This window comes from Anolis carolinensis, chromosome 4, assembly GCF_035594765.1.
Source record: "Anolis carolinensis isolate JA03-04 chromosome 4, rAnoCar3.1.pri, whole genome shotgun sequence".
NCBI classification, from domain to species: domain Eukaryota; kingdom Metazoa; phylum Chordata; class Lepidosauria; order Squamata; family Dactyloidae; genus Anolis; species Anolis carolinensis.
The window spans coordinates 137,974,088-137,992,973 of NC_085844.1; the positions used below are offsets into that span (position 1 = coordinate 137,974,088).

The 18,886-nt window shown below is 41.8% G+C and overlaps 1 protein-coding gene across 4 annotated transcripts in view; it reads right to left on the reverse strand.

The window, feature by feature from the left end:
- Positions 1 to 18,886, reverse strand: part of afap1 (actin filament associated protein 1) — a 57,400-nt gene that overhangs the window by 20,902 nt on the left and 17,612 nt on the right. For all 4 annotated transcript variants that reach the window (XM_003220015.4, XM_003220014.4, XM_062979513.1 and 1 more), the window contains exons 5-7: positions 11,850 to 12,029; positions 6,298 to 6,390; positions 1,419 to 1,503 (exon numbers count right to left, since the gene is read on the reverse strand). In XM_003220015.4, the coding sequence (XP_003220063.2) occupies positions 1,419 to 1,503; positions 6,298 to 6,390; positions 11,850 to 12,029 (358 nt within the window). The remainder of the gene's footprint in view (positions 1 to 1,418; positions 1,504 to 6,297; positions 6,391 to 11,849; positions 12,030 to 18,886) is intronic.

Genomic DNA, 18,886 nt, shown 5'->3' on the forward strand with positions numbered 1-18,886 from the left:
GCTGTGATGGCTGGGTACAAAACATTCCTTTAACTAAAAGGAAAACTGTGAAAGTTCAAGACAAGTAACCCAAGGCCTCTAGAGCTGGGGTCTGATCCAAAACAGAAAATTGCTCCCTTAAATCCACAATTCTCTACTTTTTTTCAGGATCATTTACACACATAAATGCACTAACTTACTCCCCAAGCTGCAAACAAAAATTCAAACAGATTTGCAACATATTCTACACACTTCTGTCCATTGATAAAAAAATACAAACATGCACCTCATTCATCCATTATAGAAGGGTACACGTGCCCTCTCTCTTTCATCCCACCTCATCCAGCCCCCTAGTTAGCCTGCCCCCGTTTCCCTCAAACCTTACTAGTCCGCTCTAGGTCACTCTGCACCACTTCCTCATAGTTGCACAGGGAGCATGCAGCAACTGGATTCCTCTCCCCCACACACGTTTTCTCTCCCCCTTTTAAAACAAGAAACTTCAACAAGAAGTACAAAGTTGTTTGTTTTGTGTGTGTGTGTGTGTGTGTGTGTGTGTGTGTGTCAGGAGCGACTTTGAGAAACTGCAAACTGTTTATAGTATGAGAGAATTGGCCGTCTGCAAGGACATTGCCCAGGGATGCCTGGATGTTGTACCATCTTGTGGGAGGCTTCTCTCATGTTCTTGCATGGGAAGCTGGAGCTGACAGAGGAGAGCTCACCCTGCTCCCTGGATTCGAACTGCTGACCTTTCGGTCAGCAGTCCTGCCGGCACAAGGGCTTAACCCATTGCGCCACCAGGGGCTCCAATACAAAGTAAACTGCCTGTTTTGTACCTGTTTGCCTTTTAATTCCAATGTCAATGAAAAGTGTAGGATCTATTACATACCCGAACACAGAAGTGTAGTAATGGGGAATCTTCTATTTATTGCAGTGCACTTATGAAATGTACCAGGAGCCTTGCATGTTGGTACTTGCAACTCTCCATGTTCTCCCAGGACTTGTTGTGTTGGCCCACTTCCTCTGGTAGAGCTGCCTTCTGCCCCTCTGCTTGCAAGCTAGTCCCAATCATTGTTTTCTGCTAATTTTAATATGTTCCCATTTCTGAAGCTCAGTTTCAATCTTTTCTACATAATAATATCGAAACCCTCTCATATCGACTTCCTCCACTCAATCTTTTCCTAGGTATTTCTATCTCAGCATTGCTGACTCTGCCATGTTCCTTCAGTTATCCTTTCCTTTCAGCTCCATGCCATCTGGGCCTGTCCACACAGCCCCATCTATCCCTACAGCCAGTAACAGTTTCTATATCATGTGGAATTGAATTCTCACTTCCTTCAAAGATTAATGTCTAGGAAAATTATGTGCCTCCCCTTTCACTTTCCTAGTACTTAAGAGGGCTTACAGGCATTCTACAGTATCATTCAAACATAACCTCTTACCCTGCTCTTTTCCATTACAGATGGAAGCTATTCCATTTTCTACAGTGCCCTCTCCATCAGAACTTGGTCTTTCTGAGGACAATTTCTGCATGGAGAAAACAATTAGGTCATTATTACAAGTGTCAAAATGTACAAGATTTGTGATGAACCAAATGTGCCAAGCAGTCAGTCTATCCATGAAGACAGCCAAGAATTCACTCTGAGGAATTGATCTTTACACATTAAGTAAAAAAAAAAAGCCAAAATTGTTGACTAACTGTTGTCACTTTTACTTCAAACAAAAACATCAAAGACTAAAATATGCTGGCTGGGATTCTATATCTCTGCCTGCATATTTATGTGGGTATTTTGCCACCTGCAGCAGGCAAAATAAGGATAAAGATACTGGTTCTTGGTTACTTAATTTATGTATGCTTGTCTCAAGGGTCCTTGAAGCTGAGGCATAAGAGAACAAAGAATATAAAATATAAAATTGACACCAGTCATCAGATCCTGGCTTATGTTGATAGCCAGTTATACAATCAAAGAGTTGGAAGAGACCACAGATGATCATCCAGCCTCAGCATAAAAACCTCCAAAGAAGAACACTCTACCACACTTCTAGGCAGCATATTCCACTGGTGAACAGCACTTACCACCAGAAGTTTTTTCCTAATACTTAGGTGGAATCTCTTTTCCTACAGATTGAATCCATTGCTCCATGTCCTAGTTTCTAGAGCAGCAAAAGACAATTTCCCCCTCCTAAATGTGACATCATTTTAAATACTTAAACATAGCTATCAAGTCCACTGTTAGCCCCCTTTTCTCCAAGCAAAATATACCCAACTCCCTAGGCCTCATAGGGGGTGGTTTCCAAACCTTTGATCATTCTGGTTGTCCTCCTCTGGACACAATCCAGCTTGTCAGTATCCTTCTTGGATTGTGGTGCCCACAACTGGATACATTCTTCCAGGTGATGTTCGACCACAATGGAATAGTGTGGGGCTTCTACTTCCTTCAATCTGGACACTATATTCCTGCTAATGCAGCCTAGAATCACCCTCTTTCTATCCTTATTTGCTATTATAATTCCATCATCTTGGCTAATTCTCCCTCATTTCTTGTACCTGTACTCTGAGATTCTAGACCAGCAGCTCCCAAACTGTGTTCCACAGAACCCCAGGGTTCCCCCAAAATATAGTGCTTTAATGAAAAATTTTAAAAATCAAATTTAAAATGGATTTTAAAATAAAATCACGCGAGGCCAATTATCTGATTTACAGTCTACGTAACAGCTATTTTGTACTACAACTATTGCTATTAGGTTACTAGCTTCACATTTCAACATTCTATTTGTCATCTGAACAGGAGTGATTCACATGTAGTCAATTTTTCACATTGATTCCACATTTCTTTTTTATTTCTTGTACAGTTTTTGAGATGAAAGAGATCTGGGATATTGAGATATTATTCATAAAATATCAAGAGTAAAATTTTCTGTAAAACTAGACATTATATATAAAATTGAGAAATATATTTGAATTAGCACAAAATGATCCAGAATATATTATCTGATGAAACAAATCAGGAATAGAGTTAGGGTTCCACAGAAAATGTCTTCTGAGGGTTCCATGAATGTAAAAGTTTGGGAACCACTGACCTAGGGGCCTTCCACACTGCAGAATTATAACAGATTGCCACCACTTTAACTGCCATAAATCCATCCTTTGGAATCCTAGGATTTGTAGTTTTGTAGGATTTGTTGTAGCACCAGAGCTTTTGGACAAGTGGTGATAAATATCTCACAAAACTACACATCTCAGAATTTCATAGCATTGAGCCATGGCAGTTCATGGGGGTCAAACAACTATAATTTTGCAGTATGGACACAACCATGGCCCTGTTAATCTAGATGAGTGTTTCTCAAACTTTGTTTTGGACTTCAGCCCAGAAGCCCCAGCAAGTCTGGCCAACAGTCAGGAATTCTGGGAGCTGAAGTGCAAAGGAAATGGAAGACCAAAGTCTGGGAAACACTAGTCTGAACAATACCTGGACAATAATTGGGTATCACGCCATCAGCCACCTGAGCTGACATATTTTGGATTTTGGAGCACTTTGTATCTTAGATTTCAGGATAAAGGATTACAGGCCTTTATTATGTGAGCAAGGATTTACAAGGAGCATATTTGCATGCATTGAGCTCTATGGCCAGGAACTATTTTTTTCCCCATTATGATGCGCAATGGTTGGCGGAAGGATCCGGCCCATTCCATCGAGCGAGGCTGTCCCACTGGTTTCATACTTGTTTTCTTTTCTACTTCTTCTATTGCCAGAGCTTTGGGAAGGATGAGAGAGAATGATTGGGGGAACAGGTAGATGAAGAAACATTAAATATATCCCCCCCCCAAAAAAAGTGAAGAGATTAACAGGGAGCCAGATTATAGGTTTTTTTTAAAACTATGAACAAATTCCTATGCGGTGCACACTGCACATATCTTATTTTGAAGTAAAAAAAACAAAACAGGAATAAATACAGCCTCAATGTTAATCATAATCATAATTAAAATAATAAAGAAGGCTGGAAGAGACTCCTTGGAGCATTTAGTCCAACCTCCTTCTGCCTTTGTGCACCAAAAGCACTAGCAAAGCACCCCTTAATAATTAATTAAATAATAATTAAAATACCACTCTAAATAAGCAAAGCTTTGGAAGGCATGCACCAGGCGAGGGAGATGGGAAAGGTGTGTGCCTTTCCCTCCTATTCCACGCCGCACGCACCTTCCTCGGCGAAGGAGGAGGGAGCTGCCGCTGCAGGGGCCGGATAAATGGCTTCAATGGGCGGCATGTGGCCCCCAGGCCTTCGTTTGGGGACCCCTGCCTTACATGAAGGCTATGGGAATAGTAATAAGCAAAAGAGAACTATTATTTGCTCTTTTTCACCTCTTGTTATCCTTGGCTTTCCCTCCATTACCATCATCATTGGCTCGAGGACCCATCTCCTTTACTTATGAAACTCTTAAGTGCATTGTACACTGACATTTTATACCTGTGTCTATAAAAGTAACTATGAATAATGTATCTACATGCAAATCTGAAAGGATATACAACCATGTCCCTGAACATGGTTCAGAATTTATATATCATCTTTTGTATTCATAATTGTGTATCTATTTAGCCCTTGATCTCTCTCTGTTTCAAAGTTTTACACATGTCTTTATTGTACTGATGTTCCTGAAAATATCTGATAAATGGCAATGGAATCCTGCTTGTTCTTGTAACAGAGCTTCCTTCAACAAACATAAGAGCCAGAAATAACATACACAGAACTGCCCAGAAAATACAGCTTTTATTCCTATCCAGTCTTTTTGAGGTAAGCTTTTTCTTTTTACAGTAAAAAAAAAACAAAATGAAGTTCATTTAAAATAAGGAACACCATTTTACTAAATCACTGTATATAATGGGATTGAGCATGTAAAGATTTTGGCACCCACTGAAAGACACCAAACATCCACTGTACTAAGTTATTTTTATTTGAAAAGAAATTACTGAAGTTGAAGCAATATATAAAATAAGTTCCAAAGATAAGGAGATGACAAAGGAAATGAAGAGAATTATTTAGACAACAAGTACAATATTTGACCCAAATAAAGGCTAGCAGAGTTGCAGAAGAGATGAATCAAGAGAAAATAAACTGCAAACATAAAACGTAAACAGTAAGATCTTACAATGAAACCAATAAGGAAATAATAAAGCAATAAAAAGGAGAAAGAAAAAAGGAAACACGAACATATTTACAAAAAATATATATAGATCTGCAGAACAAAGAACAGATCCATCTCTCCAGAGTTCACCTGTAAATATGACATGTTTTATGACCCCTCATTTTCCCTACAAAAGCTTGAAAACCATAGACATTTTCTCGGACCATCTGAAACCTGGAAAAAAACTTCTCCACTCATTCTCACCTACACCACCTCCCCCAGAACCTCCTAACACAACCCTCAAAACACATTCCCATCCATCCTTCATCTGAATTTGTAAGGCACATTTGTATCTGGAGCTGTGCTTCTGATAGGAACTTTTCCCTTCTCCTTCCTCTGTTGCCCTGACACAATGGGTAACACCACACATAGCTTAAGGTAGTATATATAGGGGGTGCTTCAAGAGGACCTGTGCTTTAAAAGGCATTTCTCATTTCAGTTTAATTAACACACAAACATAGAATAATACATTTTTTGGCTTTAAACGTAAAATCAGATGGTCTGCAATGACAAAGTTTTAAAAGAAGCTAAAGAAAACCAATAAACACTAATTTTTAAAAGCTACAAGACCATCATCTTATACAGAAAGACTATATGTGGACATGGAAATCAGCCAAAATAAAAATACACTGTGATTCTAGATAAGTAAGAAATATGAAAGGAACTTCAACTAAATCTTCAATGTTTAAAGAGGATTTATTACTTGTGTTTCATCCGCTGTGCCCACACTTCACCTTAAATTAGGAATTCTTAAATGAACTGCATGTAAGCTTTCACTTTGCTCCACCCTTCATGCATATAGTAAACAAACCAGGAATGGCTATCTTGCCATAAGGTCCAAACACAGGATCATAGTTTATTACGGCCAAACAAGCTAAAGTAAGAAGCCAAAGCAAGCCATTGCTCAAAAGTAGCTTCCAATTCTGATTTCATGGGCCTAATCCTGAGTTCTAATGTCATACTAAAGAACCCCTACCCGATTTCTTTATTTGCTCACATAGGCTGCTTGCACACTCACATTGTTTGTTCACAGTGTCAAAGTACATCAAAATTCTTGACTGACAGTGGCTTACTGAAAGAACCATTATGACATTATCATACACTGCATTTTCCCCTGTGATTGTTTATAGGACAATTACCTTTTCTAGTTCAGTCTTGTGTACAGGAGAATTAGATGATGGTCCATCTGAATCTGTAGTACCAACACAGTTGCTGCAAACTTCCTTTATTATCTTAAAAGAAATGCAAAGAAAATTTCCTCATTAAGATTTTTTTTAAGAGGACAGGAAATTAGGATCACGAGTGGCTTCTGTCTTGAAAACTGGAGAGCTTAAGAACAATACAAGTTGAACATGCCTTAGGCAAAATGCCTAGGATGAGAAGTGTTCTGTATTTCAGAATGTTTGCATAATGAGATTTTTTTTTTAAAGACTGGGGTCTAAAAGCAAAATTCATTCATTTTTCAATTATACCTTTTACACCCAACCTGGAGGAAATTTTATGCATAATGTTTTAAATAATGTGAACTGGTTTTTTTGGGTACAAACCATGGTGATCCTTATGGCACCCATCAGAACCTATATAGCTTACCCTTCCCATTTGAAGGTGACTGTTTTGTTTCTCATAAAAGCCACAGACAAAACTGTTAAGAAGTGTAACTTGTATCAGTGGGTTCACATGGGATATTTGGTTTGCAGTATGAGAGGAAATATCCTCCTTACAGGCTCAGGTAAATGTTTATCTACCGTTACTCTATCATACAGAAATTCCAGGTCTAAATTCTGGCACCAACTAAACTGTATTAGGTACACTGTGATTTTAAATATGGGCTCTGGAGCTGAGTAACCAGGTTGGCTCTTCCAAGCAAAAAAGCCCCTGTTTAAACAGAATCCTTGGATACTTGTGATGGTACCAATTTGATTATACCAGTTTGATCACACTATCTTAGAATATTATGGGTTGGAGAAAATGTGGGTTGGTTACCTGCAAAATGTACTCTTGACTAGTCATTTTTAACAGCTGTTAGTTTAAGATAAACAAAATAAAAACTTTTACATGTATTACGACTGTGGGAGAAAGCAATAATATTTAGAAGCTTGCTTAAGATAGGTGATGAAATACAAACACTTTTGTTTTAATCTCAGGTCTTTCAAGAAAAACAAATATTTTGGTATTTATATCTACAAGATAACAGAATCTCTTTTCTTTAAAATTACGTCTTCATGTTTTCCAAAATGCGAATACCTCTTTCTTTGTGCCAGGTTGCTAAAGTATTTCCGATGAAGTTTCATGAGTTCAATGCAAAGGCTACTCAGAATAAATAGATAGAAATTCAATTTGGCCAAGAACAAAAGGGGAAAGATAGTACAGTTTGTTTACTTTCCCTCACTGAACTTTAAAGTAGTTTAAAGTGGTTAAGGAGTATTGAGTGAAGCATATTCCATTCATGAACATGTCAATGTGAGCACAGGTATCCCTGGAAAGACTGGTCAAAATCTTCTGGACATTCTTTTTGCACGACTGGATAAAACCACTCCCTGCTACTTGAATGATACTGATAAGAGTTCTCACTCTTTGATATATCCAAGCACAAAAGGTCTTTTATCAGCATCATACATAATGCATTTTATTTTTCCAGTGGATCTTGTTGGCCAACATCTTGAAGAAAGTCAACTGAATAGTATGGGAGGAACAAATGAATGGAATTATTCCTTGTGTCCTCTCAGATAAAATGCACAGATTTAACTGCAACAGAATAAGGACAGATATCCAGCTATCATCAAAACAGAAACAAATGTTTATAGTATATGAAACTAGCCAAGATCTCTGACATGTTTTGGTATTACATTCAGATGGCACGTGTATTTCCTCTTCCAACACACTGGATGGGAGTCTGGTGAACTTTTCAGAAGCATTACTGCACTAAACAATGTACTTTCTTCTGATTCTTCCTACTTGTTCTCCTTTAGCATTGGCCCTTCCCTGTCAGGCTCCTTTTAAAATCAATAGTTGGATGAAAAAAGTTATGCTGGAAGAAACACTAAAGATGCTGAATATATAAAAATGCTTAATATATTTTTAAGATTAAAAAACAAAACCAAATAGCCGGTTTACAGAAAACCCACTGTACTTGTCTGTACTTTTGCTCCTGTCTCTTTGATGACCCCAGCAGAATTGCTCATATTTTCAGCATCTGCTCATACCACAGAAAAGGCAATTAGTTTTGGCCGCACAGGATAATGGAAGTCAGAGAGAGGACACAAGGAATAATTTGGCAGTGATCACAGAGTTCTTTCAAATGACTGATTGCATCACTACCACAAGAGGAGATCCAGGCTGTTCTGTTATCAAGACTGCTGTTTTTCATCTAAAACTGATGTTACAGTTTGCATGATTAAATGCTGTAATGGTAGGGCAGAGACGTGCCTGCCCTTAAGGTCAATGGAGTAACAATCTTAACTTTATTTCTTAAATAATTTTTATTCTGCTCTTTATATGGGAAGGGTTTACAGAACAGCTCACAAACTAACACCTTAAAAACATGGATGCAACCAAAATACCGAAAATGACAAAATTGTAGGCTAGTATTTTCTCCTACACTGAACTCAAACTTTGACCTGAAAAGACTTGGGCTTGGGACCCATTTCTCTCCATCCCCATTATCTTTAAGGCTGACTCTCACAGAGACTATTTGTGTGATGACTCATGGGCCTTGTAGTCCTGTTCCTAGTACTATTGTGGCAGACGAAGAGGAAAACATGGGATTTCTGCCGTTTCAGCCAGAGCCGGGGCCTCTCCACCTGGAGGATGTTTGCCCTCAAGAATCTAGCCAAACAGGCCTTGGGCAGAATCCCCCCCCCCCGTTTTCCCGGAGGGACAATTATAATAGAGATAGAGGAGTCAGAGAGGCTAATCGCCGGAGCCTGAGAATCGCTGCCAAACAAGTAGCTGATTAGGTCTGCTTCCCTTGGGAAATTCTAAGGAGTCATGCATCTGGACAGAGTTGGGTTTCGCTTCTCGTTCTCTAGGGAAAGTGTTCTGTTGGCGGGAAAACGAGACCCGATATAGGTGCTGGTCGCAAGGGGAACTTTGCGGAGTCAATTGATCAGCTTGAGGAGAGAGATCGTGTGTGGACTTCGTACCCCAGTTCCTTGCTTCCCGGATCAAGTTTCAAGCCTGCCTTGTTTCATGTTTTGCCACGGACCTTGTTCATGCTTCATGTTTGCCTCGTTTCAAGTCTTTGATCTAGCCAAGAATCAAGTTTATTTTCCAGCCTTGTTGTCAAGCTACATTGGACTTTAAAGACTCTGTCATTTCCCCACACTATTGCTTGGCAAAGTGTGTGTTTCAGTCAAGTGGATTAAAACTTTGAACTCTAATATCTTATATTGGACAATACATTTCTGGACTATATTTGACCTCATCTGAAAGGTCTGCTTCTGAACTATATTCTTCACTTGTTTTTATTGACTTTATATATTTCTTTAATAAAGATATTAGATAGATTCTGGCCTCTGTGTAAGGTTATTGGTGCTCTGCAGCCTGGGTCCTGACAATTTGCATGCTAACTCTGCAGAAGCAAGAAGGAGGCAGACCAACAGAGTTTGGAAAAACAGAGTAAGAATATGAAAAAAGTCTAAAATCTGAAGTAGAAAACAGGATAAAACATAACCCTATGTCTGTATTTCTAAAAATGAATAATCCAGTAAAGTAAAAGAACGATGTATTAATATTCTTAAGCAATTACAAAATAATGTATATGGTTCCCTCTAGACTTTTCTAGGAAATATTCCAACAGCACAAAATAGTACAGACCCAAATGACCTGAGATAAAGATAACAAAGGGTTTTGGCAATCACATGTGCACACAATTAACTGGAAACATTTCGTTAGAAACATAAAATCATTAAGAGATAAATGGTATACACATAGTATATACACCACAAGATGGTAAAGGATGTGATTGCATTCACACTACAGTTAATAAGCACAAGGATTGCAAAACTCCTAGCGTTTCTTGAAGCATTCATAATGAAAATACAGTCCAATTCTCAGAGTTTCTAGCAGTTAGCCCTCCATATCCAAAAATTCTGTATCCATGGATTCCACCATCTATGCCTTGAAACTATTTTTTTAATCCTAAAAGAAAACTCTGATTTGCCCATTTATATAAGGGGCATCACTTCACTGTGCCATTATGTATAATGGAACTTGAGTATCCATAGTATTCTGGCACCAAAACAGAAGCCAAGGGCCCACAGCAAAAACAGTTATCTCCTTTTGAAGGTAAGAAACGTTGTGGATAGATGGAGAAAGATCTGCAATGCATATAACACACTTCTGTTGTAGCTGTTTAACTCGCCTGTGTCAGTGAAACAGGCAATCTCTGAATAGCCTTTATATCCTTACAATACAGTTGCCCCATTGTGGACACTGGCATGAATCAGCACATCAATCTGAAAATATATGGGCACACAAAAGAAAAAGGAAAAGAACCACTGGAAAAAGTCTCCTTCATCCAACAGTCATTCTGAACACAGAATGAAAGAGGGACTATTAAGCCATCAGAAGCAATTGGCTGTAATGTTAAAAGGTCCTTGAACTGATTAGTATTATTTGGCTCTTCATTCAAGTGCTGAAACCAAATAAGGCCTTCTGTACAACTTAACCTGCTCCATTCCAACTGCATTTGGTCAGAATGGGGTTGTAATCTGGACACAATATTAATTAGGCAGGAGAAATTGAAGCAAACCAATAGGATCAAAAACATAGATTTAAAAATTCTACCTTTGTTTTTCCAGAACAGTATTCTTTCCATCAACAACATGCTGGCCTCAATCCAGTTCCAAATACTTTTAAGCAAAGCCCATTTAATGCAATGGAGTGAGACAGTGTTAACTAACTGATATCCCAATGCTTTCAAACACACACAATTATGCAAATTGCTTTCAGTGTGCCTTCAGTTCTATTACTTCTAATATATAATAGTTTGAATTCACAAAAAAGTGATACCTTTATTGGCCAACCAAATGCAGAAAACAGATCATGCAAGCTTTCAAGCCTTTACTGACTTCTTCATCAAAGATGTTAAAATGACACAGAAGAAGAAAAGTGACAATATTTTGATGAACTCTGAGTACTGTTTCTAGTTTGTAGGATCACACGTCTCTTTTACTAATTAAATCAGTGGTTCTCTACCTGTGGGTCCCCAGATTTTTGGCCTTCAACTCCCAGAAATCCTAACGGCTGGTAAACTAACTGAGATTTCTGGGAGTTGTAAGCCTCAACACCCACTCGGTGATTCTCAATCAGTGATTGAGAACCATTGATATAAATAGAAGGAAAGATGTATCCAGGAAAGAGAAGCTGGGAAAGAAAACTGGATGAAAAGACAGGACCAGATGGAAAAGAAGGGAGAACACTAGAGCTTCTTCACCTATTGAATTCAGAAAGGAGGAAGATAGCAACCATTTAGGTCATAATTATACATTGCTAGTGGATTGACTTCTCATGCAGCAGTATCCCAAATGATTAAATAATGCCAGCACTTCAAAAGAATCTTCAAATATATGTTGAAATATTAGGATTTTCAAATGTTATAGCTTATTTATCCATCTTCAATTGAGAACGCCACTAATTTCACTATAATGATCATTTTGTGAAATCAGACTGGTGAACATTTTGTACATACCTTTAGCCACTGATCTGCCTGCTCCTTGCTCTGCACAGCAAGAACGAGAGCATCTTGCCCTTGATGTGTGATTTTAAGTTCATGCTTCTTTTTTTTACTATCTTTGGGGATATATATAATGCTGCAGCCATTCAACAATAGCTCCATCTGTGGCTGCTGGTCCTTGGAACTTTTATAGCACTAAAACAAAAATAAGAATATAAACAAACAACTCAAGAAATCCTATTCACATTAGCCTTCTGTTGATAAAAGATCACCAAAGTCAACACTGATACAATGGTTAAGAAATAGCTAAACCAATATGGCACTATCTGGGCCCTGAGATCTTCGGGATAAGCCCTTCTACTATTCCACCAACTCCCCAGGAGATGTGAAACTGGGCCTTCTCAATGGGTCCCCCTAGGCTCTGGAAGTCAATCCTAAAGAGACTAAGAATGGGGCCCCTCTCTTTGTTGTCAGCAGGTCAAGACTTTTAAAAAAAAATCATCAGGCTTTTGAGAATTGAAGGTTTTAAAAGAACTTTTAAGAGGTTTATGTATTGTTTTAATATTTTCATTATTTTTAATAGTGTTTGTTACTAATCTCATTATATTGATGTTAAATTTTTAATGTTTTAATTGTAATATTTAATTGAAGTTGCAAGGTGTCTCAAGTTCCAGTTCTGAGCAAGTTATCAACTACTTTCTACTTCTAATATCTTTGCTTCTACAAAACATTTTCAGGCAAATAATTAGTGAACTAATAAGATAGCAAAGGATCTGGAAACTAAGACCTATAAGAAACAGTTGAATCAAGTCGGCTAAGCCTGGGAAAAAGACGATGGGAGATTATAAATTAGCAATTTTCAGATACATAAAGCATAGTCGTGAGGAAGATGAAGCAATTTTTTTTTCACTTCTTCCAAACATCAAGACCTGAACTAGTGGTTTTAATTAGGAGAAACTAAATATGGAGAGAAATTCCATAATGATAATAATAAATAAATAATAATAAAACTTTATTTATATACCGCCCTATCTCCCAGATGGGACTCAGGGCGGTTTCCAGTCATAAAAACAACACAAACATTACATAACAACATAATAACACATTATTAAGTAAAGTAAAACAATAAATAACAATAAATAACAATAAATAACACTTACATGACCAGATCAAGGGGACAGGAACCATAAACCCAATATATTAAAATGTATCATTTTAGGCTAGGGAAATCTTGTGCAATATATTCAGGCCCAGAAATCAGCGGTATTCCAATGTAATTACTCAAAAACCTGCCAACACCACCAGGTCTTCAGTTCCTTACGGAAATTGGATAGTGTAGGTGATTGCCTGATCTCTTTTGGTAGTGCATTCCAGAGCCGGGGGGCCACTGCCGAGAAGGCTCGTTCCTTCGTCCCCACCAGCCTGTCAGGACCCAGGCTGCAGGGCACCAATAACCATACACAGAGGCCAGAATCTATCTAATATCTTTATTGAAGGAGTATATAAAGTTAATAAAAACAAGTGTAGAAAATAGTCCAGAGTTAGACCTTTCAGGAAAGGTCAAAATTAGTCCAAAGAAACAATGTCCAATATGAAATATTAAGGTCCAAAGTTGTAATCCAATAACCGAAACACTCACTTGCCAAGCAAGTGAGGGGAGATGACAAGGTCCTTTAGTCCATGAACTTGAGCAAGGCTAGGAAATAACTTGATACTTGGAACACAAGGCTTGATTCAAGACAACAAGGTAACGAGGAGCAGGAACAAGATCCATGGAATTACTTGGTAAAATCCGGGAAGCAAAGCGAGGCTGAATCCTGGAAAACAAGGCAAGGTCCGCGAAGGTAAACAAGGCTGGGAACAGGAGCGAAGGCTTGAAATCAGGGACAAGGCTTGAAACAGGAACGAGGCTTGGAAACGGAGCGCGCTGTCCACACACAACTTACTCCAGTAGCTGACGAATTGACTCCGCAAGATGTCTTTGTGGGTAAAACACCTAAATAGGGTCTAGTTTTCCCACCAAAGAGCAGTTCTCTGGGGAACTAGAAACGAAAGCTAATCTCTGAGTCCAGATGCATGACTCCTTAAGGTTTCCCATGGAAAGCAGGCTTAATCAGCTGAATTCTTAGCAGCTATCCTAGCACTCCTACGAGAGGCCGCTTGAACAGCTCTCTGATGTTTACAAAACTCGTGGCGAGAAAACACAGGAGATTTAGGCTCAGGGTTTGTTTGACAGATTTCTGGAAGACAAATCTCTTGCAGGTGCAAGGTTCCCAAATCTGGCTGGGAAGGTTCCAATTCTGACTGAGACGGTAAAAAACCCAAGTTCTCCTCTTCGTCTGGGACTACAGTGCCTTGAACGGGACTACATGGCCCATGACTCATCACACTATCCCCCTCCTCAAGCCCCCTCTCAAACCGGGACTCTCTCCCCGAGGCGCGGGGCCGCGGCTTGGCGGGATAGGTCTGATGGAAGCGGCGGGTTAGATCAGGAGCATGGACTGTGGAAGCGTCTTCCCAAGAGCGTTCCTCGGGGCCAAAACCCACCCAGTCAATGAGATATTGTAGGCGACGGCGGTGAAAGCGAGAATCCAAAATGTCCTCAACCTCGAACTCCTCCTCCCCATTCATCAAAACAGGAGGGGGGGCCGGTCGGTCTGTATCAGGACGCACACCATCCGCCGGAAGGAGTAGGGAGCGGTGGAACACCGGATGAATGCGCATTGAGCGCGGAAGTTGGAGTTTGAAAGTCACGGGGTTAAGTTGCGCCACCACTGGATAGGGGCCAATGAAACGGGCATCTAACTTCCGGCAAGGGCGATGGGAGGGCAAAAAGCGAGTGGACAGAAGAACCCGGTCTCCTACCTTGATTTCGGGGCCCGGCTGGCGATGTTTGTCCGCGTGACGTTTATAGTTCTCCTTGGCTTGGTTTAATTGCTGGAGCAAGAGTTGTTGCACCGCTGCGAGTTCCTGCAGCCAGTCCTCTGCTGCGGGAACTTCTGAGGTTTCAATGACAGGGGGAAAGAAACGTGGATGGAAGCCATAGTTTGCAAAGAACGGCGTTTCTTTAGTAGAAGCCTGGACCCCATTGTTGTAGGCAAACTCTGACAGCGATAACAGGGAAGCCCAATTGTCTTGCTGGTAGTTCACATAACAGCGAAGGTATTGTTCTAAAGTGGCATTGGTGCGCTCAGTTTGCCCATCTGTTTGGGGATGATGAGCCGAAGATAAACGAGAGTCTATGCCCAATAGTTTTTGTAGTGCCTTCCAGAAACGAGAGGTGAATTGGGACCCCCGGTCTGTGACCAAACTCTTGGGCAATCCATGCAATCTGAAAACATGTTGGAGGAATAGATCTGCAGTCTCTTTGGCCGTGGGAAGGCCATCACAGGGAATGAAATGGGCTAACTTGGTGAAAAGGTCCACCACCACTAGGATCGTGGTGAATCCACAGGAAGGTGGTAGATCAGTGATAAAATCCGCAGAGATTATTTCCCATGGGCGGGATGGTGTAGGGAGGGGATGCAGGAGCCCTGAGGGCTTTTCTCTTCTTGTCTTGGAGCGCTGGCATACTGGGCAGGTGTTGACATATTTTTCCACATCCTTGCGGATCTTGGGCCACCAGAAATCTCTTAGGATCAAATGCATGGTTTTAAATAGCCCGAAATGCCCTGCTGGCTTGCAGTCATGACACAGACGAAGTGTTTTTTCCCTGCCCGGTCCTGGGGGGATGTAAACATGATTTCTATAGCAAAGTAGCCCATCCTTAAGCGAAAAGGGAAAACGTAGTCCTTGGCGAAGTTGGTCCTGTGCCCAGGCGTCTGCTTGCTGACTAGCCCTGATTTCCTGAGCACAAAGGGGTCCTGGAGTAGAGGGAGTTGATTCAATGGGAGTGGATTTGGTGTTTCCCACTGTGAGCGTGGCAAAGTTTTCGGGTTGTAGCAGCTGGGACTCAAAGGACTCCTTGCGCCCTGCAGCGTATTCCGGTTTTCGTGACAGAGCATCTGCTTGCTTGGTCTGGGCTGGGGTTACATAATGAATTTGAAAGTTAAAACGTTCAAAGAATAAAGCCCAGCGTTGTTGCCTTTGATTTAGCTTGCGGGCAGTTCTTAGATGCTCTAGATTTCGATGATCAGTATGGACTTCAATGGGAAATTTGGCTCCTTCTAGCCAATGTCTCCAAGTTTCAAAGGCTGCCTTTATGGCCAATAGTTCCTTTTCCCAAATGGTGTAATTTCTCTCTGGCGCGGTCAATTGACGGGAATAAAAGGCACAAGGATGAAGATGGTCTCCCACTGGTTGTAGGAGTACAGCCCCAATTGCCACATCGGAGGCATCCGCCTGCACAACGAAAGGGGTTTCAGGATCTGGATGCTGAAGGATTGGCTGGGACGTGAATAATTTCTTTAGTTGCTGGAACCCTTTCTCTGCTTGATCTGTCCAGCGGAAAGGCTGTTTCCCACGGATGCAGCTGGTGATTGGGTCAGACCAGCGGGCAAAATCTGGAATGAACTTGCGGTAATAGTTCGCGAACCCCAAGAATCGTTGCACCTCTTTCTTGTTGGTTGGCGCCCGCCATTCCAATACTGCTGAAACCTTAGCCGGGTCCATGGAGAGCCCTAGTGGTGAGACGCGGTATCCCAGGAAATCTACCTCTTGTAGATCAAAAGCACATTTTTCCAGCTTGGCATAAAGTCCATGATCCCGCAATCGTTGTAACACCATTCTTACGTGGTTCTCATGCTCTGATTGTGATCTAGAAAACACCAAAAAATCGTCCAGGTAGATGATCAAGAACCGATCTAGATAATCCTGAAAGATGTCATTGACAAAATGCTGGAACGTTGCGGGAGCTCCACATAATCCATAATTCATAACTCGGGACTCGAATAATCCGAATTTAGTCTGGAAGGCGGTCTTCCACTCGTCCCCTTCTCTGATGCGAACTAGATTATAAGCCCCCCGAAGATCCAGCTTGGTGTAGACCTTGGCTCCCCGAAGTCGGTCTAGTAGGTCCGAGATCAAGGGCAGGGGATAGCTGTTCCGCTTAGTGATATTGTTCAATGCTCTATAGTCCACCACCAAGCGTAAGTCCCCTGATTTCTTTTTCACAAACATCACTGGGGAAGCGGCTGGGGATTGAGAGGGTCTGATGAATCCCTTGCGAAGGTTTGACTCTATGAACTCCCTGAGAGCTTCTTGCTCCGGTTCAGTCAGGGAGTAGAGATGTCCTCGCGGGATCGGGGCCCCCTCCACCAAGTCAATGGCACAGTCATAAGGTCTATGTGGGGGTAATCTCTCGGCTTCTTTTTCATTGAATACATCCCAATATTCTGAGTACTTCTTGGGCAAGGTGATAATGGGTTCAGTGTCTGTGGCATGGCAGACCTTGGCTACAAGGCAATGGTTTTGGCAATATTTTGAAGCAAACTGCAGTTCTCTGTTGGACCAGGAGATGTTTGGGTCGTGAAGTGTCAGCCATGGAATTCCCAAAATTACAGGGAAATGGGGAACCTCGGTAACAAAGAAGGAAATTTCTTCCATATGTTCCCTTATCCACATTCTGGTGGGTTCCGACCACTGGCTTACGGGACCCGTCTTGAGGGGGCGGCCATCGATGGCTTGCACCACACGGGCATTCTTGAAGTCATGGTATTGTAATCCCAGAGAGTCGGCATACTCTCTATCAATGAAATTGTTTGTAGCTCCTGAGTCTATCATGGCATGGACCATGACTGGCCCCTTTTTAGCTGACCACAAGGTGACCACTAGAAGAAATAGGACTCCGGTTGGCGGCTCTTGAGTGGGTTTTTTGACCGGGTTGGCGAGCCTCTCTACGCCCGGTCGCTGGCTTCCCCCGCCGGCTGTGTGCCAGCCGCCTCAGACGTCTTCATCTCCGTGGAGGACGCCGCCGCCAGACGGGCGGGGGGCTTCCCTTTGGCTGGGCACTCTCTAGCGAAGTGGCCCCCGTTTCCGCAGTACCAACAGAGATTTAGGCGTTGGCGGCGGGCCTTCTCGGCGGCATCTAACCTGGGACGCACGTTGCCCAACTGCATCGGCACCTCCTCGTTCCCCCTGGGGTATGGGGCTGGTGGCGGGGGTCTCCATACTGGACGCGGCTGGACGCTGGTGGGAGCGGGAGGTTTCACCCCAGCTCTACCGCTCTGGCCTCGGACCCATTGTTTTCTGTTGGCAAGCATGACTTCAGCTCGTAAACATTGATCAATGAGTGCTTCAAGAGAATGGGGGGGATCCACTTTGGAAATTTCTTCCAACATCTCGATGTTGAGACCCTCCCGAAATTGTCCTCTGAGGGCTATATCATTCCATCCGGTGCTGTGGGCCAGCACTCGGAACTCGGCTATGTACTGGGACAAGGGTCTGTCCCCCTGAGAGAGGCGCCGGAGTTTATGGCCGGCTGCCTCCAAATTGTCTTCGATCCCCCAAGTCGCCTTAATGTGATCCAAGAAATGTTGCGCTGATCTTAGGTGTGGGGAACCTTGGTCGAACAGCGCCGTCGCCCAGTTGGCCGCTGGCCCGTCTAAAAGGCTATAGATCCACGCCACTTTGATGTCTTCTTGGGGAAACTCGGCATTGCGGGCCTCTAGATAAGCTTGGCATTGGCGACGGAAAACATGAACCTTAGAAGCTTCTCCAGAAAACTTGGTTGGCAATGCCAAGGCTGGGAGACGGATTCCGCGTTCCTTCAATCCCTTTATTTCTCCCTCCTGCGCATTGAGCTTATCACGGATGCGGTCCACTTCCTCCTTGTCGATGGTGTAGCTAAGTGGCTGGCCACCCGGCACGGTTCCGGTAGACATTCTGGCCTAGGTTATTTGGTGCTTAGGGTGGCGGAGTCAAACTGTCAGGACCCAGGCTGCAGGGCACCAATAACCATACACAGAGGCCAGAATCTATCTAATATCTTTATTGAAGGAGTATATAAAGTTAATAAAAACAAGTGTAGAAAATAGTCCAGAGTTAGACCTTTCAGGAAAGGTCAAAATTAGTCCAAAGAAACAATGTCCAATATGAAATATTAAGGTCCAAAG